The sequence below is a fragment of the Xenopus tropicalis genome, chromosome 3 (genome assembly GCF_000004195.4).
Source record: "Xenopus tropicalis strain Nigerian chromosome 3, UCB_Xtro_10.0, whole genome shotgun sequence".
In the NCBI taxonomy this organism is placed as follows: Eukaryota; Metazoa; Chordata; class Amphibia; order Anura; family Pipidae; genus Xenopus; species Xenopus tropicalis.
Genome location: NC_030679.2, coordinates 37,749,083 through 37,776,702, shown reverse-complemented (window position 1 = coordinate 37,776,702; position 27,620 = coordinate 37,749,083). Strand labels below are relative to the sequence as shown.

At 41.0% G+C, this 27,620-nt stretch overlaps 2 protein-coding genes, 1 long non-coding RNA gene and 4 other non-coding genes across 8 annotated transcripts; 6 read left to right on the top strand and 1 right to left on the bottom strand.

The window, feature by feature from the left end:
• The first annotated feature begins 3,671 nt into the window (after positions 1 to 3,671).
• gdf9 (growth differentiation factor 9) lies at positions 3,672 to 10,733 on the top strand. Its single transcript, XM_002935259.5, has 2 exons — positions 3,672 to 4,116; positions 6,122 to 10,733. Exons 1-2 carry the CDS (start codon positions 3,798 to 3,800, stop codon positions 7,066 to 7,068), a joined length of 1,266 nt encoding a protein of 421 aa, XP_002935305.1. The 5' UTR covers positions 3,672 to 3,797; the 3' UTR covers positions 7,069 to 10,733.
• Positions 10,734 to 10,989: 256 nt separating this feature from the next.
• LOC105946806 lies at positions 10,990 to 19,856 on the bottom strand. Its single transcript, XR_001170280.3, has 4 exons — positions 19,693 to 19,856; positions 17,179 to 17,259; positions 15,046 to 15,136; positions 10,990 to 13,416 (listed from the first exon to the last, which is right to left on the bottom strand). It is a non-coding gene; the product is annotated as an uncharacterized LOC105946806 (long non-coding RNA).
• On the top strand, positions 13,513 to 13,585 carry trnat-ugu. Its single transcript has one exon. It is a non-coding gene; the product is annotated as a tRNA-Thr (tRNA).
• On the top strand, positions 14,013 to 14,083 carry trnag-ccc. Its single transcript has one exon. It is a non-coding gene; the product is annotated as a tRNA-Gly (tRNA).
• trnag-ccc lies at positions 14,592 to 14,662 on the top strand. Its single transcript has one exon. It is a non-coding gene; the product is annotated as a tRNA-Gly (tRNA).
• On the top strand, positions 15,574 to 15,644 carry trnag-ccc. Its single transcript has one exon. It is a non-coding gene; the product is annotated as a tRNA-Gly (tRNA).
• Positions 19,829 to 26,796, top strand: uqcrq (ubiquinol-cytochrome c reductase complex III subunit VII). Of its 2 annotated transcripts, XM_012959036.3 has the most exons (3): positions 19,829 to 19,937; positions 26,208 to 26,372; positions 26,562 to 26,796. In XM_012959036.3, exons 2-3 carry the CDS (start codon positions 26,219 to 26,221, stop codon positions 26,654 to 26,656), a joined length of 249 nt encoding a protein of 82 aa, XP_012814490.1. In that variant the 5' UTR covers positions 19,829 to 19,937; positions 26,208 to 26,218; the 3' UTR covers positions 26,657 to 26,796.
• Positions 26,797 to 27,620: the final 824 nt, after the last annotated feature.

Sequence of the window (27,620 nt, the reverse complement as noted above, 5' to 3'; positions counted from 1 at the left end):
TTGGTAGTTGCCATGGAGATTTTGGGGAGAAATCTAGGTTTGTATCTGGTTTTTCCTTGATTTCTGACCAAAGCGCTGACTTCTGCAAGGGACTGCGGCCACAATTTTCCATGTAGAAAGAGAAGAGTGGTGTCTCTGAATAGCTGAAGGTGTGCACTTTTCGTAAATATATAGATTGTGGGGGTTATCTCACAGGTAGGGGGGGTTAACACTGAAAAACTGCAGGTAGTGCACATAGAGCGCAGCCCCCAAAATTTCAACTGAAATTGCCCTTATGCATTGCCCCTGTTTTGGGGCATTTGGTGGCCACGTCTTTATGTGCACCCATACATATGGGGTATCGTTTTATTCAGGGGAATTTGCAGATTGATGGTTAGTAAGTTTTTGGTAGTTGCCATGGAGATTTTGGGGAGAAATCTAGGTTTTTTATCTGGTTTTTCCTTGATTTCTGACCAAAATCTAGGTTTGTATCTGGTTTTTCCTTGATTTCTGACCAAAGCGCTGACTTCTGCAAGGGACTGCAGCCACAATTTTCCATGTAGAAAGAGAAGAGTGGTGTCTCTGAATAGCTGAAGGTGTGCACTTTTTGTAAATATATAGTTTGCGGGGGTTATTTCACAGGTATGGGGGTGTTTAGACTATATAACTGCAGGTAGAGCACATAGAGCACAGCCCCCTCTTATGCATTGCCCCTGTTTGGTGGCCACGTCTTTATGTGCACCCATACATATGGGGTATCGTTTTATTCAGGGGAACTTGCAGATTGATGTTTAGTAAGTTTTTGGTAGTTGCCATGGAGATTTTGGGGAGAAATCTAGGTTTGTATCTGGTTTTTCCTTGATTTCTGACCAAAGCGCTGACTTCTGCAAGGGACTGCGGCCACAATTTTCCATGTAGAAAGAGAAGAGTGGTGTCTCTGAATAGCTGAAGGTGTGCACTTTTCGTAAATATATAGATTTTGGGGGTTATTTCACAGGTAGGGGGGGTTAACACTGAAAAACTGCAGGTAGTGCACATAGAGCGCAACCCCCAAAATTTCAACTGAAATTGCCCTTATGCATTGCCCCTGTTTTGGGGCATTTGGTGGCCACGTCTTTATGTGCACCCATACATATGGGGTATCGTTTTATTCAGGGGAACTTGCAGATTGATGGTTAGTAAGATTTCGGTAGTTGCCATGGGGATTTTGGGGAGAAATCTAGGTTTGTATCTGGTTTTTCCTTGATTTCTGACCAAAGCGCTGACTTCTGCAAGGGACTGCGGCCACAATTTTCCATGTAGAAAGAGAAGAGTGGTGTCTCTGAATAGCTGAAGGTGTGCACTTTTCGTAAATATATTGATTGTGGGGGTTATCTCACAGGTAGGGGGGGTTAACACTGAAAAGCTGCAGGTAGTGCACATAGAGCGCAGCCCCCAAAATTTCAACTGAAATTGCCCTTATACATTGCCCCTGTTTTGGGGCATTTGGTGGCCACGTCTTTATGTGCACCCATACATATGGGGTATCGTTTTATTCAGGGGAACTTGCAGATTGATGGTTAGTAAGATTTTGGTAGTTGCCATGGAGATTTTGGGGAGAAATCTAGGTTTGTATCTGGTTTTTCCTTGATTTCTGACCAAAGCGCTGACTTCTGCAAGGGACTGCGGCCACAATTTTCCATGTAGAAAGAGAAGAGTGGTGTCTCTGAATAGCTGAAGGTGTGCACTTTTCGTAAATATATAGATTGTGGGGGTTATCTCACAGGTAGGGGGGGTTAACACTGAAAAACTGCAGGTAGTGCACATAGAGCGCAGCCCCCAAAATTTCAACTGAAATTGCCCTTATGCATTGCCCCTGTTTGGGGGCATTTGGTGGCCACGTCTTTATGTGCACCCATACATATGGGGTATCGTTTTATTCAGGGGAACTTGCAGATTGATGTTTAGTAAGTTTTTGGTAGTTGCCATGGAGATTTTGGGGAGAAATCTAGGTTTGTATCTGTTTTTTTCCTTGATTTCTGACCAAAGCGCTGACTTCTGCAAGGGACTGCATCCACAATTTTCCATGTAGAAAGAGAAGAGTGGTGTCTCTGAATAGCTGAAGGTGTGCACTTTTCAGAAATATATAGTTTGTGGGGGTTATTTCACAGGTAGGGGGGGTTAACACTGAAAAACTGCAGGTAGTGCACATAGAGCGCAGCCCCCAAATTTTTAGCTGTAATTGCCTTTATGCATTGCCCCTGCTTTGGAGTGTTTGGTGCCCATGTCTTTATGTGCACCCATACATATGGGGCATCATTTTATTCAGGAGAAGTTTGTCTTTCAAATTTGCCTTTGTTAGAAAATTTTTATGAGATTTTTTTTTGTCAAATCCACATTTGATCATGCGTCCAAGTTTACGTTTTAGAAAAAAAAAAAAAATGTCAAAAAAAGCTCCAAATTGCACAATGCACTGACAAAAAGTATTTGGCTTTTGAGAGAAAACTACATTGCACCTAGAAACCTGAAGGTCTGTAGTTTCTAAAGATACCAAACATGAGGGGATATTTTAGATTTACATATAAGTTATGCTGCATCAACTGTTACAAGCGCTTTTCCGCTTTGTTCTGGTGTGATATTGTACTAAGTATTGCTTTAGTTTGGGGGTTACTTCTGGACAGGAACTGTGGGGTACCACCACATATTTGGTATCGTTGGACTTGGGAGTATCAGGGCTTTTACAAACGACAAAAAAAAGTGTGTAAAATTAACTTTTCTATGGAAAAAAACCTCAAAATATACAGAAATTTTTCATCATTTTTTTTTTTTTTTACATATTTCACCCAAAATACACATCATATCTCCAGAAAAGTTATAAAATTTGATATGTATGATGTACATGAAACATTGTTAAAGTGAATGAGTACAAAATGCTTAAAAAACGTCTGGCACTGGGGGGAACCGAAATGACGAATTCGGCTGGCACTTAAAGGGTTAAAGTGTGTGCTCTCCATTCTTGAACTTATTATATATATATATATATATATTTCAATCCAAATGGTGTCCGCACTCCAAGGCTCAATATTCTGCGGGGTGCATAGCCAAAATTATGTCTGTATAGAAAATAATTATCTTTTTTGTTTTTTTATCCTTGAGAAAGGTCCTAATAAGGACCGAAACATTGGTTTTAACAATATATCTACAATAAAAAATTTTTTGATGAAACATTGAAGGGTGTGCTGGCCACAGATAATTATTTTATATATATATATATATATATATATATATATATATATATATAAAGTTTACCTTGCAGCCTTGGCATTTTTAACTATAACTCCCAGCATCCCCTGACAGCCCTTTTCTGTAGGAAGAAGTAAATCTACACAGATATTCATTAATGTGTAATTGGACAGGTAATTAAGCTTTAACTTATGTATGATAAATATATGACTCCAATATGATAAGGACAGGTGTTCCCACCAATAAACTGAGAACCAGACTGGCAAATGATTTTACCATGTGGTTTTCTGTCCCGTAGATAGCATTTGGCCAATCTCTGTGGTAAATGAACAATATCATAAACTAAAGCTTTGCTTAAAACAAAACCTGATATCAAAATGATGTTTCTATTTATGTGTTTGTGAACCTAGACTATACTATATATAGGTTGTTACCAGATAATGTGCTACAGATCTCAGCACTGAAGGGTTAACATGAAGTATGCCAGATACAGCTGAAGGTGATTTAAGTGGGCGAGCCAGAGGGCTGGCCTTCTGGAGCTGTCTGTGAATCATCATGGAGGAAAATGGATAGTTGGCTGGACTCCCCTCCAAGGAATGGCTATGACTAAAGTATTTGTTGTAATCTGCTGGTCCACTTGGCTGCTGCCATTGCAAATAGGTGGTTTTGGATTAGAGTACAGTGAAGATTACAGCTTACTCCCTCCGTTATTTAAGGAGCTGTCAGAGCGGCCCAAATGGAGTGATAATGCACCAGGGCCCAATATGGTGGCCATCAAATACATGAAAAGGTTGTATAAGATGTCAGCCACCAAGGAGGGATTTCCCAGGCTTCACAAGAACCCAGTGTACAACACAGTCAGACTGTTTACTCCAAGAACAGAGTGCAAACCAGAAAGGGAGAGGGAGATAAATGGTAAGTATGAGTTAGAATTCTGGAATTGAAGGTTATATTGTGCATATCTGGCTTATAAGGTTTTATTGATTTGTTTAATAGAATTATCTTAACCAATATTTGTGTTTGCATGAGATATAGAGGACTTTATTATATAAGTTTACAAAAGATCTAGGGCACTTGAATCAGGTTTCATTTATTAGCAACTTAAATTGGGAAATATATTTCTTTGTTCTCTAAAACACTTTTCTTTAAATTGGTATAATTTGCACCACATGTAGCAATTTTTTTGTGTACGACAGATTAATACCACTATAACATATAGCTCCAGTTTAGGGTTTGTGACCCTGCATGCATTATGGGTACTCCCGCTGCTATGTATAAAGGCAAGGGAACGATGAATGAATGCTTTGTGCATACATAAATGTATGCCCTCACAAGAGCTTTACTTTCCCTTTAGGAGGAAGATTTAGAAAGTGAACTTCTAAAAAAGGAATGTGAATGAACTTTTACCCTTATTTATTTTACTATGAAGTCCATGATCTACCAGTCAAACTTAAAATCCATATGGCCAATTCTACTTGATATTAAATGTATCCTAAATAGTTGTAAAGACGCAAGTAGACTATAGCATAAATTTAGGATTTGGACTGCTTTGGCAACTTAAAACATGGTGCTCAGAGAGTTAGAAATTGTCTTATGTGCCATTGCATTAATGCTCCTGCTGAACTATCTTGTTGAGTGGTAGGTAGATGGTTGTCATTTTTTGACTAGAGGGAGAGACAGGACATCTTTTTTGCATTACAATTGGCAGCTGATTAACATGAAAGTCAGTGGGAATGGTTTTGGGTGCTTTGGCACATTGTTTTTATACTGCTTAAAAATAAGGCACACAAAGCTCCTGGAATAGCTCACTGTGCTATTGTTCTGAGGCTAATGCCACACAGGACATTTTGTTTGCTGGTGTATGTACGCCAGCAGAGAAGATTTGCTGCCTTTCACCGTGTGTGTGGAGGGGAATGGGATCAACCTGTCGGCACACACAGAGTGGTATGTATATTTATGCTGAAATCTGCTCCGTGTGCTATGACAAGCTGACCATTATGCACCCACCTACAAGGGGCAAAAGCAGGAAATGTGTTTTCTCAGATACATATATATGACCGCAAAGAAAATGAGGCCTGGGTCACACTTTTTTAAAAAAAAAAAATTACTAATTTGTTGCTTTTATACCTGGCCTTCACTATTAATTATTGAATTAAAAAGGCAATGTAAGTCTTATGGCTAATGCCAGACGGGGTGTGTTTTTGCAAGCTGAGAATCGGCCGATGCACTGACCTATATTAGCTCCTGCATCTGCACCAAATGGCACATAAACCGCATACTCTTCCATTCCTGTGCCAAAATCTGCTCCATTTCTGCACCCAGGCTGACACAGTGCCTTATATGTGTCTATATGTGGAGTCAGTGATGTCTTAACCTATGGCATAATATTGCTGTAATGCATTTTATGTCCAGCAGCCTACACCACTAATGATGGAGTAGTAGACATGGATCCACCTATCACTGTAAACACAAAGCTGTTTTAGACTAGAATTTGCATACCAATTGGAGCTTTTTTTTTTTTTTTTTTTTCCTTTGGTCTTAATCCAGTTTGTATACATAGTGACCAGGACTGGGCCATGAGGTACTTGCTCCCAAATCAAGCCAGCATGTCTCAGAGTGCTTCTGCCACAACAGTGCGCCGTTAGCCCAACTTCATCTGCTTACACTTTCACCCACCCCTGCTCCTCTGCTCACTCATTGTGGTGCTCCTGCTCACCGTTTCAAAAAATTTGGTTAGGGATCACATGTCATGTTGCTTGGTAACTTACAGGGTGGCAAGATTAAAGAGGAAGGGGCTTTCCCTTTAGTATTAATTTTTTCACTATTGTCCCTTTTGAATATGAATCTGTATACTTGTATTGCTCTGTCTCTGTTTCCTGAAACACAAAATATTCTAGCAGCATTTTGTTTACCCCCACAGGTGGCATGCAATCACTGGACTTGACTTTCAGTGTGGACCGTGTTTCTGCTGTGGAGCAGCTATTGCAGTCACTCTTGCTTTACTCTGTGAGTAAAAGATTTTCCTCTTCCAACATCACTTGCACGTGCAGCTTGGAAATCTTGGGTTATGAGCTCCAAAGCACAGTGTGTCCTCGTGCACCGCAGTCCTTCCATTTCCAGCTTCGCAAAAGACAAAGATGGGTTGAAATTGATGTGACCTCTATTCTGCAGCCATTTATTTCCAACAAAAGGCAAAATATTCACTTGGGCTTGAATTTCACTTGTATGAAAAACAATAAACACTATGATTTTGCAACAACAGGTCCATTTAAGATGACCAGGAGCCCACCATCTCTACTCTTGTACCTGAATGATACCAGCAATAAAGCTTACCATAGGAGAATCATGCATGATATCGCAGAACAGCCACTCTATTATCCAGTGGGAAGAATTCCCTCTATCTTGGCTGATGATGAAGGGAACCTAAAGTTGCAACAAATGTCCAGACGACGAAGAAATCACGATTATGAAGCTATATTAGAGGAGAACACAACGGTTGTGCCCCACACCTTTAATTTTAGTGAGTACCTAAAGCAGTTCGTATACTCTCATAATGAATGTGAGCTTCATCGATTCCGACTTAGCTTCAGCCAACTCAACTGGGACAAATGGATACTGGCCCCGCATCGGTACAGTCCAGATTACTGCAAAGGGGTGTGTCCTAGAATTGTTGGTCATAGATATGGATCACCAGTTCACACCATTGTTCAGAATATCATCTATGAAAAAGTGGACTCTTCCATTCCACGTCCATCTTGTGTCCCCTCTGAATACCGACCGATGAGTGTCTTAACCATTGAACCTGATAACTCTATTGCCTACAAAGAGTATCAGGATATGATCGCAACAAAGTGCACTTGCCGTTAGTCTTTTTCTCATGAACCCACATTGTAGGTTAGGTTTAATCAACGCAGTGTTTCAGTAACATCTAACTTTTCATTCCAAAATTCAGTTAAATAACTCCAAAGAGCTACTTTAAAAAGTAACTCTGATATTGAGTCTAATAAATTCCTAAAACGGTTTCATAAGGAAAACAAAAATTATAATACTGATCTGTGTCATGGGGTGTCAGATGTACTATGTTGTTCAGGCTGTTAGCTTTTCCTATCCAACAGAGGATGTCCAACCCTGTAATGCAACTATAACAGAAAGCACACTATGCATTCAGAGGTGACAGATTTGTGACCAGCTTAAAAAGTATATATTTAGGGAATTAAATGTAATTGTGCAACCTAGAATTGTTTATATGTTAGGAATTCAATGCCATTCTATCTATTTCACTTTAAAGTAGAAAGGTATCATCACTGCTTATCACTTAATGATTATAATTTCTTGAAACACCAGGCCGGTGCTACAGTTCACTACTGGCAGGCAGGCAGGAGCAGCATGTTGTCATCTTCTGTCTTCCAGGGATCACTCATGGCCACTGTACACATATCCAGTAAAGTGAAAAGCCAAAAGGAAATAGAAGGCTTTTTGATTTACTGTGCATATTTAACCTGGTTTAGGGCAGTTCAGAGATCCGTAAGAAGGAAGAAGATGGCATCATGGCACTGACCAGTTTCTCAAGTAAGTGATTAAAATATCTAGAGGGGTGCTGAGCAAATTGGCACCCATCAATTGTTATACCTTTCCTTCTCCTTTAAGGCAGAAATAACAGATCATTTTCCCACAAAACTGGCTATGACGAACAGTCAGTTTTTCATCAGTTGGCACCCTTACATTTACTTGAATCGACCAGACAGTACACTTAGATTGACCAGACAGTACACTCATAATAGTCCTGCCTGGTATTGGCCATAAGCACTAATATATAAGCACTCATTAGACATGGAATTTAGCAGTAAAAAGTCAAATTAATCAGTTAAAAGGAAAATATACCGCTTTATGACAGACTGGATAGAAACCATGATAGTCTGTCTGTGCTAGCACAATCCCCTTAGACTGACAGTGCCATGCAACCCTTCCTTACCTTGTTTTATTGTGAAGTGATTTGTTTTTAGACTTGAAGTACCTTTATTTCTGATGGTGGGTGGTGCATGGATTTCCTGGAAATTAGGAGACTTGAAATCTCTAAATCCATCACTTCCCAATGAGATAAGATAAGGATGGGTTGCATTTTCACCTAAAGGTGGCCATACACCTTACAATTGCGATCTTTCCTGTGACAATTTGTCGCAGGAAAGACCATTCCCACCTTCCACTGACGTTCAGAGCTGAATCGTCCATTATGGAGGTAGAAACAATAGGGATTCTACCTCCACCTGACGATTCAGCCCTAAACACAGATTTTGCTCGGGCGCCATCAAAATCTTTTAAACCGCCCCATCGGCGAGGTGACCGATATCAAATGCTCTTGCGATATCTGTTGTCTCATCGATCCGCCATACACTCACCGAATATCGGATGAAACAAGGTTTCGTACAGTACTATATTGCTGTGTGTATGACCAGCTTAAGGGTCGTATGGAACTGATGCCAATGAGCATACAGAGAGACAATCATGATTTGAAATTTTTTAAATCCAGTTTGGATTGAATGGGTTGTATAGATTTGTGACCGCATTATGTATGGGTAATGTTCTAGTGAGTGTATACAAAAATACACCACTTACATGCAAGCAGTAGGTACTTAAATATATATGAGAAGATAATTTGTACTGTAAATCACACATTACAGGCAATATTTTGGTATTTTCATAATTACAATATATAGGGCTGCACAATAACACTGGCTTATGAAATAAGCAGCATAAGTTGCTTTTTTTTTTTTTTTGCTTTTTTTTCGATCTATGATAAGTTATATTTAGGTTTGGGTGAGGGGTCTATCACTTTATATAATATGGATTTAGGTGGGCCACAAAGTCTGTGCCTATCCTACAACTATAGTTACAAGAAGCCAGTCATGTGTCTTCTCAATTTAAAGGTGTTTTAACATTGCAGGGACATCAGCTAACCCCATGTCATCAGTGAAATAACAGTCTTTGCTTGTCCTATAAAATCGATGTAACAACTAGGTCTTTATCTCGCTGACATGGAACTGATGTCTCTGACATTGCAGTGTTGCTGTTTTTAATACCAAGAGGTCTCTTGATGCCAAGAAGGAGGTTTTAAGATTGCGTAAAATATCGCCAATCACTTTCTGAATTTTAATGCATTTTTAAAGATTTGGGTGAAAATGGTTGTCCATTGGACAACCACCCTCCTTCATGCATGGTATCGGAGAACAAAGTTGTCTGACGCCTTAGGACAACCTCCTTCATACAACACAGCAAGTAAGTTCTTAGTTGCATTACGGCATGCCAGTTGGCAATGTCTTGCAAAGTATGTGGGGCTATAGATTCATATGAATCTTGAATGATGTCACCCACTAGATTGCTGCTAGGATTTAAAAACTAACCAGCAATAAGGGAAACATATACTTTTAGAAAACCTTCTTTCTGGACATCAATAGAAAAACCAGCATAATCTAACTATATAAGCCATATTACAGAATTTACCAAAGAACTTCTGTTTGGTGTTAACAGTGGTATCCAACCCCATTGGCAGCTGATCTAAATATCTCCGAGCCCCCTACCACTTGTCATTTAATAGCTGGGGGGCAATGGTTGGTAATCACTACTTCACATTATTACAATGCCATGCATTTTTATTGATGGGTTAAGAGCTTTGATGAAGCCTGCAACCTATTTGCAACACAAAGCCTTTTAACTGTTTCACAGGCAAAACAAATACCTACAACAGCAATAATTTGCGTAGTATTTAAAACTTTGAGATCAATGTGATTTTTACATTAAATAATTGGTATTGGCAACTGATGGCTTAAAGACATTTCTATATTAACTAATGTGGACAGATGTAACATAATATACCTATAGCAACTGGCAAGCTGAGACTTGCCTGTGATTCCAATAGAGTATACAATCCTATTAAGTGAAACTTATGTGCAGGTGATTCCCATTAAAGGCATAAGTAAACAACAATGTCCCCACATAAGGATATTGAATATCACATAAAATAATGTCCTGATTAATTGGCTCAGGTTCCAGCAATGTACTCAATGTGAAGCTGCTTCTGAGATGCTAAAGTTAACCACTATTCATGGTTTTCTTTTGTCCTGATATTCCTTTAGTGCGCTGTGATTTAAGTGATTTATAGCTCTTAAAATCTTTTTTTTTTTTTTTTTTGTTATTTCGGAATATAAAATGAGAGAGCATGTGGCTTCCAACTGATGTTCATCGCTTAGTTCTGCTACTTATGGGGGCAACACAATATTTTACAGTTAACATCTTGTATGCCACAGAAGTCTCAAAGGCATTCAGTACTTAGTTATAGTTGACTTGTAAACTCTAAGAAAGGAATTCTACACGTGAGAATGTTTTTCTAGTTGAAAGCAAATGTTCACACTATATGATTAAAAGATGAAATGCAGAACTGTCTTTTATTATTATTGGTTGAATGAAACTAACGCTGACTTGTTTACATTTATGCTCATGTCATGGCAGTGTTACTAGTGGTATATGCCATTTTTAATGCTTGTTGCATGCAATGTAGTTAGAGACCCCAATTCACCATTGTAGTGACTACCTACCTACCAGTATCCAGCATTAATAAAGAATCATAATGGTCAAAATGCCCACCCCTGTTCCCAGGGAAGTGCTCTGCCAACAACAAATGTTGGTGGGTGGTGAGTCTGTAGATATGCCTGCACTGCTTCAGAATGCTGTACCCAAGCAGTGCCCACCCATCACTACCAGTGTTGTCTTCAGGTAAAGCATTCCTATTTCTTGTTAAATAGGAAGTGGTGACAGGTAGGGTAGAACAAAGCAGAAATAGAGACTGCACTCAAGCAAAAGGTTCTTACCTTATGAAATTAATGGCCCTGGTCAGGCCCCAACACAATATTAGGGCTTTGTTCAGCAGTTTACAACAGTGCTGGGCCAAGCTGGCCAGGCACCCTAGAAAGCTATGACTAGCGCAAATAACAGCAATGCAGGGGAATTATTTGAGCGGGTGCATGGGAGAATGACAAGGGACCGGACTAGGTGTAGGCAGAGAGAAAGAGATACATGCACCGTTGCACCCTAGGCACATTCTTCCTACCACTAGTTCCGGCCCTGGTTTACAATTTCTAGTATTTTTTTCCCCCCCAGATTTTCACAAATTGGACTGGTATAGGGGTAGGCAAAAGAGGCAAACGCCAAGACTGCAATAATTTCAGAAAATGTTTATTGGTGTTTTATTGTCCACATCCAATAAATATTGTACTGTTGCATCCATAAGCTTGGAAATAACTTGCAGGAACACCCATATGCTTTTCACTCTGTGAATTCTCTTTCACCTGGACCAATTTACTGGTTGCTTTTGCATTCTAACTAGTTGCATAAATTGAAAGGTCATTAGTTACTTTATCACTTGCAAAGGCATAGGCAAACAGACTGAGCATATCACAAATTTAACATACTGTTATGTTATGATTTGCAGCGGTCTGGCACAGGAAGCAGTGTAAAGCTGGCCATACACGGGCAGATCCGCTCGCTTGGCGACATCGGGGAAGCATGTAGGGACAAACAATCAAATTCTACACCTGGCAATGGAGCAGTCGGTTCAAGGACCGCATCAACGAGCCAATGCGGTCCCCGATCCGACTGGATTTTCTAACCTGGCCGATCGATATCTGCCCAATTTCAGGCCAGATATTGGTCGGCCAGGCAACTCTGCCATTACACGGGCCGATAAGCTGCCGAATCGGTCCAAGGGACCGATATCGGAAGCTATAATCGGCCCGTGTATGGGGACCTTAAGACTGATAGGAGACTCAGCCAATAGGAGTTAAGTGTCCTGCCAGTACTATGCCTAACTTCATTTAAGGAAGTACAAAAAGTGACTGTAGTGTTTACAGGGGTCACTGACCCCATCCCCCCCCACCAACACAGAGTCTGTGCAGAGGTGAAAGATCGGCAGAGGGATGCTTCTAAGGTGCTTATCTCTTTAGATGCACATTTTTTGTTAACTATCTAAATGGTAAAGAATGTTCTATTGGATGTACAGAGACACAGTTTTTCTCAAAGCAGAGCCTAGCGGTCCACATAGGGCTACCAAATAGTTAACAACCCTTACTTGGCATACACAAAGAACCTTTTTCATGCTTGTGTGGCTCACAAACACTTTTTACATCTGCATGTGACTAACAAGTAAAAAAAGGTTGGGGATCTCTGCCTTAAAGGGCATCCTCTTCCCTTGGACCAATGGCCCCTAGACACTGCAGTCTCAGAGAATCAAAAAGCTGAGCATTACCAGGAATTAGTATTCTATAAATGATAGAAAGCACCCCTGTATTTGAAGCATCTGCGGGAATTAAAGAAGATTCAAGCTGGGAGGACACAAGATTCTAAAATGTATTTTCTTGGATTAAGAATGTATTATGTACATCTCACCTGCAGGCTTTGAGTTTATGAGTAATAAAGCAGGGGTCCCTTGTCAATCAGGGTTTCAATACAAGTCTATTAAAAAAAAATGTGTACTGCCCAGTGTATGCAGTAACGAGCAGAAATGGCATTCGACTGTGTACATGGGGCAGATGATGTTTATTTAATATTTAAATGCTTTTTAGCAGACTTAAGGTATGGGGATCTAAATTACAGCAAGATCCCTTTTCTGGAAAACCACAGGTCTCAAGTATTCTGGATAACAAATCCTATACTGTATAATGGACACTTGTTTACTTCACCCCATACTTTCCTTCACAACACTGTGTTTAAGAGGAAGATTTCTATAGTGTTTTGCCGCTACAATTTTCCACCTTTACCAGACCTCTTCCGCCACTGCTGCCAAAGCTACTTATCAAGAAGTGTACATTTAAAAAAAATAAATAAATGATTGATATGTGAACAGCTATAGTTTCCCTTGCTCTTCCCTCCCCCAGCCCCAGTAAAGCATTATTTCCTGCCTTCCTCGCTTCCCCTCCCACCAGCTCCATATTTAACCCTTTTGTAACCTTTACGCCTTTTTAGGGTTTTATTTTTGTTCTCGCTGAGTCTGGCAGTACAGTGCATTACAATACAACCTCTCATACACATGCTAATTTTGTTTCAGAGCTACAATAGAGGGCTAGCGTGTGTATGAGACGCAGCCCAGGCAGGAGCTGAGCGGACAGGCTTCATGTGCAGTGTGTCTCCGCTTCTTATACTTCATGCTGTTAATGAACAAAACAGAACCTACGGGGACAAAAAACACAAAAAGAAGCTTAATCCATGTGGAATTTGTGGTGTAACACATGAGATAAACACATGGTACAAAGCAAAATTCCATGTGGCTCCATAGCTCAGGGGTTAGAGCACTGGTCTTGTAAACCAGGGGTCGCGAGTTCAAATCTCGCTGGGGCCTTCCTTTTCTATATTTTATTTTTGTTTGTTTCTTTTTATTATTATACTTAGGCCATTTTCTTCTCAAACTAAACTTTAAAAACATTTCATTTATTTTCTAGAATTAATGTGAGATAAAATATATTTATATAGACATTGGCAAAAGCAGCCAGCTTGTTTGTTTATAAAAAAAAAAATGTGCTGGCTGCGTACATTGCATGATCTCTTTGTTTCTTTAGAAATAGGTTTTGAGTCTAATTTACAAGAAGCAAAAAATGTTGTGAAAGCTTCAGTATCAGCCAGCAATCGAATATGGATTGTGTGCACTGCAGGGAAATGTTATTCCTCTCTTAAAGGAGCCCTAACATTTATATGTTTTGATATGGTAATTCCATTGTACTTTAGAATTAGTGGACCTTTAAACTGCTTCCCTATGACTTGTGCTAACTGCGCCAGTAGTGTAGGGGTATCATGCAAGATTCCCATTCTTGCGACCCGGGTTCGAGTCCCGGCTGGCGCATAAACCTTTTTTTTTTTTTCTTCCATTTGGTAACAAAATATAATTTTAACCATAAATCAGAAAAATATGTCAGATTATCAGTATCTTAAAAAATGCAAACAATGGTATCCTTTAGCACTTCTGTGATATTATATGACTGGTTACACCAACAGAATCAGATAAACCCAGCCTAGATTTTAAAAGGCAGTGCTTGTGGGTTTGATTGTTGCTAAATACCTCTCCTTTCTACACTCTTCCCTTGTTTCTAGTAAGAGTATTTTATAGAAATATGATTTTACTACTGTTTTTCTAAAAGCATTTCTAGGATTCATGCAAGGTACTTTTATCCTTTTTACTTCTAGTACAGATTATTCTAGGTTTAGGCAGCCCACTAGACTTAGGGGCAGATTTATTATGCAGTGTAAAAAATGCAGACAACTTTCACCACACATGTCTAGGCTTTTCTGCACAAAAAAACTTTTTTTAGGTGACCATACTAAAGCCTGTTGGGTGGCCTTTAAGTCAGTCTGCGCCAGTAGTGTAGGGGTATCATGCAAGATTCCCATTCTTGCGACCCGGGTTCGAGTCCCGGCTGGCGCATGTACTTATGTCTCCCTTGGCTCCAGTCTGCAATAGATTTAGCCAAAACCATAGAGCTCAATTTCTAGATATTTATAACTCTGATAATTAAACCTCTAATAAAATAGGCAAGTGAAGGTTTCAGGATTATAGTCCTGGTATGAAGCACTGGCTTCAGAACACATTTTCACTGACAGGGTCAAACAGGAAATGAACAAGTTCAGTGGATGCAGAGCATTTAGGGTCACCACCTGGCCAGTAAAATCGATGCTTGATGCCAATGTTACTAATAAAAAAGAAAACTAAAAATCTAGGAAGGCTGGTATTTTTATCCAGAAAAGTGGTAACCCTAAGAGCATTGTGAATATAGCTTTCTTTTAAAGAAAAGTAAAAGTATAGCTCACCGGGGGACGCTAATTTTATGCACACACTGAACCCGAGGCTGTTACTTCTCCTCGCTATAAAATGCACAGGATATAGTCCCGACAGCATTTTCTGTGAATTACATTACATTACATTAACATTTATTTATAAAGCGCCAACATATTCCGCAGCGCTGTACATAGTAACATATTAAGTTATGTTGACACACATTCATCAAGTTCAACCATAATGCCTATATATAACCTGTCTAACTGCTAGCCAATCCAGAGGAAGGCAAAACCCCATCTGAAGCCTCTCTAATTTGCCTCAGAAGGGGACAAAATTCCTTCCTGACTCAAAAATGGCAATCGGAGCAGTCCCTTGTACTAAGAGCTATTTTCAATATGGGGTGAGTGGCTATTTGTACTCTCTCTCCCTCTGTAACATGCTGCATAAATGTTATGATACATGAATATATATACATACCTATTAATTTATCTCGTTCCATAGAAATTATTGCACACAGTCAATTCATTCTAATTCAATCCCTCCAGTTATTATTTTCATCTGCGCTAGTGGTGTAGGGGTATCATGCAAGATTCCCATTCTTGCGACCCGGGTTCGAGTCCCGGCTGGCGCACTACACTTTTTAAAATTCTTCTGTAATGTGAAATAAACACTTCTTTTGCTTTAAGTCAACGTTCTATAAAATTAAGAATCTTCTACATGTTTGAGGGCTAAATTTTATCATAAATCATATGATAATGTAACACAAATAAAGGCGGCCATACACCACTGGTTCGTTGAGTTCACCCAATGAGCAGAACTTTCCACCGATATGCCCACCTAAGGTTGGCGATATCTGAGTAACTTGATCGATTGGCCCAAATTACAACGACAGGAAAAGGACCACCTAGGGTGAGGACCATATCAATGAGCCAATGCGGTCCCTGATCTAAAAAATCAAACCTGCCCTATTTACCTCTGGACAATTTTAGTCCACATATCAGTTGGGTAGGCCTGTTGGAGGTCCCCATACGGGAGCAGATAAGCTGCTGAATCTCTCTGAACGACCCAAAGCGGCAGCTGAAATCTGCCAGTGTATGGCCACCTTAAGTCTATGGAGCAGGTTGGGGCCATAAAACTCTAATGCAGGGGTCAGGAACCTTTTTGGCTGAGTGAGCCATAAACACCACATATTTTAAAATGTAATTCCGTTAGAGCCATACAGTGGCCAACGGGAGCTAGGCCTTAGCCAGGGCCTCGATTTGCGGCTGCCTGTGGAGAACGATGGGGCTTCAGGCCCGTTCGGCTGCGGATGCTGCGGGGCAAGGTAAGGGGGTGTCATCTTTAGCTGTTCAATATGGCTTGTTAGTGGTATAACTAGAGGGCTACCTAGCACAGTTGGCTTCTCTTTGTAGCCCCAACAGAGACATATTGGCCACATTTTATTTTCAATTCAAGCTTGAACTGTCACAGGTTTCTGCTCCAATGTCCCTCTCAGTTCCCTGGGCCCTGGTTCAAGTGCAACCCGGTAAGGATGCCGGATGCGGAGGAGGGCGTGGCCTGCGCTCGGCGGATAGAAGATGTGTTCTAAGGCTTAGAACACGTCTTCTATCTGCTGAGTGCAGGCCACGCCCCCGTTATTTTTTTTATTATAGATTTGGCAACAAGCCAGATGCAGCCATCAAAAGAGCCACATCTGGCTCCCGAGCCATAGGTTCCCTACCCCTGCTCTAATGGATGGGCAACATACAATTTGACATCCCTGCTGTAACATAGCTGGTGGAAAAAAACTCAAATCCAACCCAGTATATATACAATTTCCATGTACATTCTAGTTTAAATAAAAAAAAAAAAAAACTGGACTGGAGGGGGAGCTACAACTAAAAAGAGTGAAAACATTCTATGCGGGTTTCCCAGTGAGAGTATCAGGAATTAAAGAGCCAAGTAGGGGGCCAATGATATTGTGCATACCACCATGGAAGAATTTAGTCTTGTTCAGATGCACCAGTGGTGTAGGGGTATTGTGCAAATTCCTGGGGGTTTGAGTCCTTGCTGGCGCACAACTCTTAAATTATGCTTTTCTGCTTCATTTTGGTCGATCCTTAATAATTTGCATATAAAACAATCTGTTTAAGAGTGTTATTATTATATATTTAAAAAATACCTACCGATATAACTGCTTTCTTATGGCGACCCATATTCATGGTACAAAGATACAAGTTCGGGATTGCCTGCATAAAATGCATGTACTGAAAGTCAAACAAAAATTTGTTACACACTATTTTATTGAACTTGTATGGGCACCTTTAGTTATAAATTCATAGCTTATTATTAATAGCAGATTATTATAAGGCCCCACCTCCCAGACCCTCATTTTCACACCTGCACTGCAAGGGGGTAGCTGCCCAAGCCTATTGTATGTTATTCTGCCTCACTTACCTCTCATGCCTGCAGAACAGAAGCACACAGTAGACAGGGAAAATGAGAACTATACTTATAGGCTAGTATAAGGCTGGTAGCATACTCTGCATTTTCTATAAAAAAAACGCCAATTTGACAAATGGCTTATCTGCTGCCTTCCACCTGTCCATGCACACACCAGCCCAATTTAGGCACAGAAACACAAGTGTCATGCGTTGACAGGCAGATGCTGTGAAAGCAGTGGATCAGCCTTTTCTTTACTTCGCCATTTGTGCCACTAGCTAAACGTTAATGCAAGGCTGTTACTTTCCCTTAACCTCTCTTATACCTAACCCAGCCTCACCCAATCCCTTTTCATCCAATGTATGTATGTATGTATATCTCAATTTAGAAAACGCTACTTATGTAAGTTTACTTCTGAAAAGACTAAGGGAGGCAATCAGGGAGGGCATTCCAAATGTAAGGAGCAGCAAAGGAAGAAAGGTTTAAGGCGTGAAATGGCAGTAGTAGTGGAGTAGTAGAGTGGAGGAGTCAGCCAGGACCATATGGAGACACAAGAGAAGAGATGTAGTGAGGAGCAAAGGAATGGAGAGATTTGAAGGTTAAGAGAAGGAGTTTGTAAGTTATTTTTGTTTTAATGGGAAGCCATGACAAGGATTTTAGCAGTGGAAGGGCCTGAACTCGCCTTAAAGGCACAGTAACACTAAAAAAGTCATATATCCATTCTACCTTCCCCAATAACAATTCTACCCACCATGTAACTGCATGTCGCCACATTGCCTTTTTCACGCAGTACACATCCGGAGGTAGGATTTTATTGCATCATTTATGTATAAAATATTAAAGATTTTGAACTTTTACATAGTTACATTGGGTTGAAAAAAACCATCAAGTTCAACCCTTCCAAGAAAACCAAACACACACAACCTATACTGACCTATCTATACACTCACATACATAAACCATACGTACCAACATCAATTCTAACTGTAGATTTTAGTATCACAATAGCCTTGGATACTATGCTTGTTCAATAACTCATCCAGGCCCCCCTTACAGGCATTAACAGAATCTGCCATCACAACATCACTAGGAAGGGCATTCCCCAACCACTTAAGCGGCTTCAAATTAAATTTCCGTTCCTCCAATCTAAAGGGGGGGCCTCTGGTGCACTGGTTGTTTTTATGGGGGGGAAAAAGAACATCACCTATCTGCCTATAATCCCCCGTAATGTACTTGTACAGAGTAATCAAGTCCCCCCAACCCTGACAGTCTAACCTCATAGTTTAAATCTTCCATCCCCTTTACCAGTTTAGTTGCACGTCTCTGCACTCTCTCCAGCTCTTTAATATCCTTCTTAAGGACTGGAGCCCAAAGCTGCACTGCATACTCAAGGTGAGGCCTTACCAGGGACCTATCATCAATGCCCTTTTTTATACAAAACAGCACTTTATTTGCTGTAGTAGCCACAGAATGACCTGGAATTAAACAACTTGCTAACTACTAAACCCCCAGATTCTTCTCCATTAAGGATACCCTAAAAACACTACCATTAAATGTATAACTCACGTTTATATTTCTACCAAAATGCATAACTTTGCACTTTTCAACATTGAACCTCATTTTCCAGTTTGCTGCCCAGTTTTCTAATTTTGTCAAATCGCTCTGCAAAGCGGCAGCATCCTGCATGGAACTTATAGTTTTGCACAATTTAGTGTCATCAGCAAAAATAGAAACAGTACTGTCTATGCCCACCTCCAGGTCATTAATAAACAAGTTAAAAAGCAAAGGACCAAGGACTGACCCCTGCGGTACTCCACTAACCACACTGGCCCAATTAGAAAATGTTCCATTTACCACCACTCTTTGTACTCTATCCTTCAGCCAGTTCTCTATCCAATTACAAATATGATGTTCTAGGCCAATATTCCTTAATTTGATCATTAACCTTCTGTGAGGTACTGTATCAAACGCTTTAGCAAAGTCCAAGTAGATGACATCAACTGCCATTCCAGCATGGAGGTTCCTACTCACCTCCTCATAAAAGGCGACTAAATTAGTCTGGCAAGATCTGTTACAATAACCCTAACAGCCCTAGCTCCCACTTCTACAGCCAAGCATTACAGGAACTGTAGTTCAATTCTTTCTGTGTCCCTTTTCCAATACATAATGAATATCCCCCTTATCTCGCTATCTCAGTTCTGCCAGGGTGGTGCCAGTCTCACTGTATTCTGCTTCCAATACATAATATGCGCTAATACCTTTGGGGGGTGCAATACCGTGCACTCATGTTACACCCCTCCTCCACTCGCCGGTGGGGGGGAAAAAAACAATTCTCTGTTCATTCTGTTTTCTTTAACAGGGAAATGCAATATAAGGGCTAGCCGCTAGGTGGCACTCAAGGTTCTTCTGTTCCGCATTACGTAGCTCCTCCCCTTGTGCCCCGGATGAGGAAGTTCCTGTATGACCTGAGCTTGGCATTGAGAGGAGGCGGTGTGAGGACAAGGTGAGAGTTAGGGATGCCTAACAACGATATCGGATGTTTACCGGCAATGGTTTCTAATCTGCCCCCACTGGGGCACCGGGAGAGGGACTTGCTCTTAGTTGTGGGTGGTTAGCGGCTATTGCTGGGTTGCCATTTAGTGTTTGATACCTTGTCCTTCGGTTTCCGGGGTTGGTAAGGGAGGGATGCAGTAGGGCACTGTGTCAGACCGAAAGCCCCAGCATGTGTACATGTTATTCATTTGTTTTAATCAGCTTCCTTATTGCTTTATTGTCTCTGCCAGTGTCGGCAATAATGATGCTTGCTGCCAATAGAGCAGGGAGATAACAATATAGTAAGGCTTGTAACAGTAAGGAGGCAACTCTGTGCCCCATAGCAATGCACTTGCAGCCTTTTGTACCAGCACAACTGGGCAGTGTCAGCAACAAATGAGTTCAGATTTACTAACCTATGCAATAACATTCGCTACTAGATGTACCATTGCTGTAATGACACCTGAATCAACCTATACTGATACCCTGTAACTTATACCTATACTGATACCCTGTCACTTATACCTATACTGATACCCTGTCACTTATACCTATACTGATACCCTGTCACTTATACCTATACTGATACCCTGTCACTTATACCTATACTGATACCCTGTCACTTATACCTATACTGATACCCTGTCACTTATACCATACCTATTACTGATACCCTGTCACTTATACCTAACTGATACCTTCACTTATACCTATACGATACCCTGTCACTTATACCTATACTGATTACCCTGTCACTTATACCTATACTGATACCCTGTCACTTTATACCTATACTGATACCCTGTCACTATACCTATACTGATACCCTGTCACTTATACCTATACTGATACCCTGTCACTTTATACCTATACTGATACCCTGTCACTTATACCTATACTGATACCCTGTCACTTATACCTATACTGATACCCTGTAACTTATACCTATACTGATACCCTGTCACTTATACCTATACTGATACCCTGTCACTTATACCTATACTGATACCCTGTCACTTATACCTATACTGATACCCTGTCACTTATACCTATACTGATACCCTGTCACTTATACCTATACTGATACCCTGTCACTTATACCTATACTGATACCCTGTCACTATTACCTATACTGATACCCTGTCACTTATACCTATACTGATACCCTGTAACTTATACCTATACTGATACCCTGTAACTTATACCTATACTGATACCCTGTCACTTATACCTATACTGATACCCTGTCACTTATACCTATACTGATACCCTGTCACTTATACCTATACTGATACCCTGTCACTTATACCTATACTGATACCCTGTCACTTATACCTATACTGATACCCTGTCACTTATACCTATACTGATACCCTGTCACTTATACCTATACTGATACCCTGTCACTTATACCTATACTGATACCCTGTCACTTATACCTATACTGATACCCTGTCACTTATACCTATACTGATACCCTGTCACTTATACCTATACTGATACCCTGTAACTAACTGAAGAACCTTGCTGAGCACACAATCCAGTGGCTTCGGCAATTCCTAAATTCTTTCTGTTATCTCAGTACCCCACTGTCGCCAAAAGCTGCGTCCGTCAACTGTGTTACCGCATATGCAGAAGCCGTGCTGTCTCCTGATTGTATAATCCGAGCGCCAGCATTTAAACCATAGCGCCAAAAAGACCTGTAGATCAAGTGTAGTATGGGATACAGTCTAGCTAAGGGATGTATGTCTGGGGCTATTCATTGGGTGGAACAAAGAGGCACCAAGCACTTGCTTATGAATGGAGCCTTGCAAACCTGGGGTGCCACATGAACACTGGGGGCTTTGACACTAGGAACACTGGCACTTCTTTATTTGCACACTTGCTCTAAAGCCACAGCTCTTTGGGCATGGTAACGAGATTTTATAAAGCCGGCTGATAGGTTGGGGCAGGATACTGCTGCACTATTTTATGGATTTTTTATCTTATTTATGTTTTTCCTCCTGGCACATAGCAGTTGTTTGGACCATGGTGCAATAGACTACCATGTTGAGACGCAGATCTGGTGCTCCTGGAGTAGCTGCGAGGGAGCGAACCTCTTCCTTCTTTCACTTCTACCGCTCACTTCTGCATGCTCAGTAGAGTGAAAAGACAAACTTTAAGAAAGCTGGCATTTTCACCCTACTGTGCATGTGTTGGCCTCAGGATTTGAAAGAATGAAGACAGACAAAAGAGGATGGCTCCCTTGCATCGACCCCCGGCTGGTGTTCCTGTTAGGTTAAAACCACAGCACAGAATAGCTGCAAGAGAGTGATTCTCTTCCATTACTGTATCAGGGTTTGTTGCCTGTATTTTTTTTCCTGTGTGTTTTTTAAACTGGACAGCACCTGATAAAACCAGATTTTCTAGTTAAAAACAAGTGGTAGCCCTACTTCTGTTATACAAGTAAATCAATCAGTTATTAGGGTTGCACAGAATGTGGGTTTTAGTTTGGGATTTAGACAAATTCTTGCACTTTTTTTTCCAGTGTTCAGCCAAATACCAATCCCATCCTTCAAATTGTGTGAGTTTGGAAAACTGAACTCGTTTTTTTGTTCACAACTGATGAAATTTTCTACATTTTTTGTAGGAGTTTGGTATTTGGCTAAACCTTTTGAGTGTATTTGGTATTCAGCCAAATACAGGTGCATTCCTACTATTTAAAGAGTTTGTGTCTTTTGGGAGTCACAATAACAACATTGCACTTCAGTGATTAATAGCTCAAGTGCAGGGATCCAGAGACCAAGCATGGCACCATGATCACTTTTGTAGCAACCAGTTTCGCACTGGCCACAATGGAACACCAGGTGCTGGTATTGCGTCCAGTTAGAATTCCAAAATGTCTTAGCTGAGGTGCCAGGCCAGTGCCCACGCACAGTGGAGTGTAAAGCTGGCATATTTGCTTCTAAATCCAGGCTTTTCACTCTGCTGTAATTACACCTGCCTGGAATGGGAATTAAAAAAAGATCCAGAAAGAAGAATGTTTGATGATTGAATCATTGAGCTTGGGTACAGTCTATAAAGCAGTGATCCCCAACCAGTGGCTCGGGGGCAAAATGTTGCTCACCAACACCCCAAACCAGGTAGTTCTTTTTGAATTCCTGACTTGGTGACAAGTTTTGGTTGAATAAAAACAAGATTTACTACCAAATAAAGCCCCCTGTAAGCTGATAGTGTGCATAGAGGCTGCCAAATAGCCAATCTTAGCCCTTATTTGGCTCCTCCATGAACTTTTATGGTGCTTGTGTTGCTCTCCAAGTCTTTGTACATTTGACTGTGGCTCACGAGTAAAGCTGGCTATGCATGTGCTGATGTTTCGTACGATATTCGTGCTTGTATGGCTGCTCGGTGAGGCGACCCTTATCGCAATAGGCTGCGGATACCAGTCGACTCGTCGATCGGGTGGCTTAAAAGATTTTGATCGAGCGCCATTGAAGGCGCCTGAGCAAAATCTACGTTCAGGGCTGATTGGCCAAAAGGAGGTAGAAATCCTATTGTTTCTACCTCCATATCTGACGATTCAGCCCTGAACGTCTCTGGAGGGTGGGAACGATCTTTTGTGCAAAGATCGAAAATCGCTACGTGTATAACCACCTTTAGAAAGGTTGGGGACCCCTGCTATATAGCAAGAGGTATTCAAAGAGAAGAGAGATTTGGACTTAACTGGATTTAAAACATGCATTTAAGTGCATTAATGGAACTATATAAATATTCATAATATTTTGTTATTCATCCAATAAGTCATGCATTATAAAATATATTTTACATTTATCTAAACTGAATAAATGTAGGTAAATGTTAAGTGTTGCCTCTATGAAATCATAGTTAATAGACTATAGAGCTGCTGGTTATATTTGAGGCATTTCAGTTGGCTGCTGTGTAGCATAACAGCATCTCAGAACATTGACAGGATTCCCAATGTTTCTCAGCATTGCCAGAACCAGTTAGATTTAGTCTCTGTAGGTTGTTACATTGGGGAAGCTGAAGCAGCTGCTGATGTGTTTGAAAAGCAAGGAGTCTAGTGCTCTCAGTATTTGTGAGCAAGCACCAATATGCAGGTCTGATGCATTTTATATATTTCTCTCAGTCCCCTGCTTAAGGCCTCAGTGTATCACAGGCTCTTCAACAGTTGATGGAGAAGCCACCTCCACTTCTGTATCTTATATGGTAATAGGCTTGAGAGCCTTTCAGTGAAAGTGCATAGTACTACATGTTTCGGACGTCAAAGGGTTAACTCTCCGGTGCACACCATATATATTATTCAGGTCTGGACTCACTCGCCTAAAGGAACACTCCCCATTTTAGTGCTAAACCCACCTCAGAGTAAACCAGATGTGTCTTGCATTTGCCCTAAAATAGGAAACTGATGAACGTTTAGTGGGGGGCAGTGATTCCTCCATTTATTGGTGGGACTAGAACTTTATGGTTGGCTAAAGTATATCCTAGCCCAGGCTTTGTACCCTGTGCTCTGAGCCAGCTGTATGTGACCAGACAGAAGTGTCTGACACTGCAGAAAAATACATGCCAGAATAGCGTCCTGACCTCTTCTGATATGTCATGAATATATATGCAATCTGTGGGTTTGGGCAAATGCCAGAGGTGTACCATTATTTAGTGAGCCGGGGGAGGCTGTCTGTCCTTGAAATGCCAGGGCCTATTTTGTATTCCAGTCTGGGCCTGGGGTAACTAAAGTAACAAAAATCTAATTGTCGTCTCCAGTTGAATTGTAACCCACTTGCATCAGTGATGGGGTGACATTGCTAAATATTTAACATGTAAATAGAACCAGCTCAGGCTGGTGTGTGCTGTAATAAGTTACAGTTGAGGGCATTGTGGCATCTGTGATCTGTTTTTTTTTTTCTGAATTAGCTCAGTGGGAGTCCTGCAATAGTGAGCTGGTAAATGGATGAGATGTCTTTTTCAGATGGGAAAGCATTGCTTTGGGGTGAGGGGGTCTGTAACTAAACCAGCAGTGTGCTTAAGAACCCTCTAAACTAGTGCTGTCCAACTTCTGTGGTACAGAGGGCCAGAATTTTTCTGGCCTATGTCACAGAGGGCCGATAATGGAAGCCAATTTGACCCGTCCCCCTTTTTTTTTTTTTTTTTTAAACCACACCCATGTTATCACAAGAGGTTTTAAAACCATACCTATATTAATGGTGGTAGCACCAGCTGCTTGCCTGCGCTCCTCTATGTGCCTGCATTAAAAACTATGGCAAGCGCCCGAGTGCAGCGAGGGATTGGAGGTCGGGCTGAAAAAAAGTCTGCATTTGCGTTTTTCAGACTGACCTTCGCTCTGTGTGCCCACATTTGCCTGGTTGCCGTAGTTTTTAATGCCGGCACATGGAAGAGCGTAGGCAAGTGGATCCGCTTCTCTCTGCCTGGCCAAAAAAAGCAGGGCTAAGAGAAGTGGTATACAATCTATGTGCCCTAACAACTATTTCCAAATGCTAACAGACTCCCAAACAAACCCCTGTCAGGTTTATCTCCCACAGGCAGCATAAGGCAGGCAGACTATGGCACACAGGCAGGGTAGGGAAGGCAGAGTATGGCACACACAGGCAGCGTAGGGCAGACAGAGTATGGCACACGCAGGCAGAGTAGGGTAGGCAGAGTATGGCACACGCAGGCAGAGTATGGCACACACAGGCAGGGTAGGGCAGGCAGAGTAGGGAAGAACACAGGAAAACCTATTGTGACTATGCAAGTAACTGAGGTGTGAACAGGTAAACAATGCAGATGCCTATAGTCTGAGGTCTTATAGGTGTGAACAATCTGTATCTGAGGCATGGACAGTACAGGCGGCAAATTAATCTCAGTACTGATAGCATTTACAGAGTCAGGCAGATGGGAGGCCACACAAAGGGGGGCTCTTGGGCTGCTAGTTGGGCAGCAGTGCTCTAACCAATAAGTATGTAGGCATTATTTATCTGAGAAAATTGTTATGGGCTGCAGAATATTGGCTCCATAATCAGTTACAAGGTTAGCTATTAGAAACAACCTTAGTTAAGGGAATATGTCTAAATCTCCCACTCATGGGGCATACTCTTGGGTACCATTTTTGCTTTATTGTCAGCTCTGACAGCACTGTGCCTTTGTCATCATGTAGTTTGCTTATTTCTTTCACCCATAAATATCATAATAATTTCGCAGGATTTGCTGGTCTGTGCTTCTAATTCCTTTCTCTTCTCACACCTAAAAGAGATCTGAAACATGGGCCGACACTTCGGAGACCTTGCCAAGGTGCGACATATCATCAGCTACAGCCTGTCTCCCTTCGAACAGCGCGCCTTTCCCCACTACTTCTCTAAGGGGATCCCCAATGTTTGGAGAAGATTCCGGGGCCAGGTCTTTAAAGTAGTGCCACGTAAGTCTATCTACTTGCCCAGTCTCATTCCCAGAATTGCATGGAGGCTGATATTAGTATAAGCTTTAATGTTATCCTTTCCAGCATGAGAATAGTCTGTGCCTTAGATGCTCTTTGAGGTTACATAAATTCTGTGTTGAATTTAATAAATCAAAGGAAATGGTTCTAATCTATCCAATTGGTTTACAGCTTTTGTGCTCTCATACATCGTCTACTCATGGGGGACACAAGTGCACTCAGACCTCAAGAAGAAGGACCTATCCTTGTATGAAAATGATCAGTGACACAACAAGGAGTTACTCGATCCTCTCTATAATTCTTGTTTCCTTTAGTGACTTCGGACATCATTGTTCACCATAAGGAATATTTATTTGTCCTTGGCACTAGACAGTTGTTTAATAAAAACATTTCTCATTCAGACTTATCCATTGATCTTCTATTTCTTTGTTAGTCAGTGATATAACTAGAGTTGGAAAGGGGCATAACTTATATTCCTGAATCAGCAGAATCACCGCTCTGGGACTGTTTGCCTGGCACTGATCCCCAGCAATAGCAAGTGCAGTAAATAGCAGCCATAAACTCCTGAGAGGTAATAGTCACTGTACCTGGCCTGGTCTGAACTAGCACAGGGTCAATGGATCCAGTTCACTGCATAACATATGAACATAAGCCCCCATGCATCAAAGAAACAATACCCACAGCAGGAAAGTGATCAGAACGGCCTATTACACCAAACTGTTTTTTGTACCTTGTAATATACAGTCATGCAAATACAGGTATGGGATCCGTTTATCTGGAAACACAATATCCATCTAGCCATCTCCCATTAGAGTCCTTTTTCTCTGTAATATTAAAACAGTACTTTGTACTTGATGCTAACTAAGAAATAATTACCTTATTGAAGACAAAACAGTCCTATTGGGTTTATTTCATGTTGAAATGTATTTTACAGGGGAGAGAAGTGTGTTTGTACTGACCATGTATTTGTTTTAGCTCAGATTTTTTTCCTAGCCTCAACAACTGATGATTTTTGATAATGTACAGATTGTTATCACTGCTGTGCAATCCGGTGTTTGGTTATGCATTACAGACCTTTTTAGTGATGCAATTAACATTTTTCATTGCACATACTGCTTTTGGTCTGCATACCCAAGGCATTGGCAATCTGCAGCTGGGGACTGGGCTGCACTCACTGCCCTATGGGACCTATAAATGGAATATAGATCTGATTACAGGTGCCCCTGGTAC

Bases quoted from the DNA above. Each gene is read 5' to 3' on its own strand.
- gdf9 (XM_002935259.5), top strand. From the start codon at position 3,798: ATGGCTATGACTAAAGTATTTGTTGTAATCTGCTGGTCCACTTGGCTG. The intron at 4,117-6,121 runs GTAAGTATGAGT...TTACCCCCACAG, and splicing joins AAGGGAGAGGGAGATAAATG to GTGGCATGCAATCACTGGAC.
- uqcrq (XM_012959036.3), top strand. From the start codon at position 26,219: ATGGGCCGACACTTCGGAGACCTTGCCAAGGTGCGACATATCATCAGC. The intron at 26,373-26,561 runs GTAAGTCTATCT...ATTGGTTTACAG, and splicing joins GGTCTTTAAAGTAGTGCCAC to CTTTTGTGCTCTCATACATC.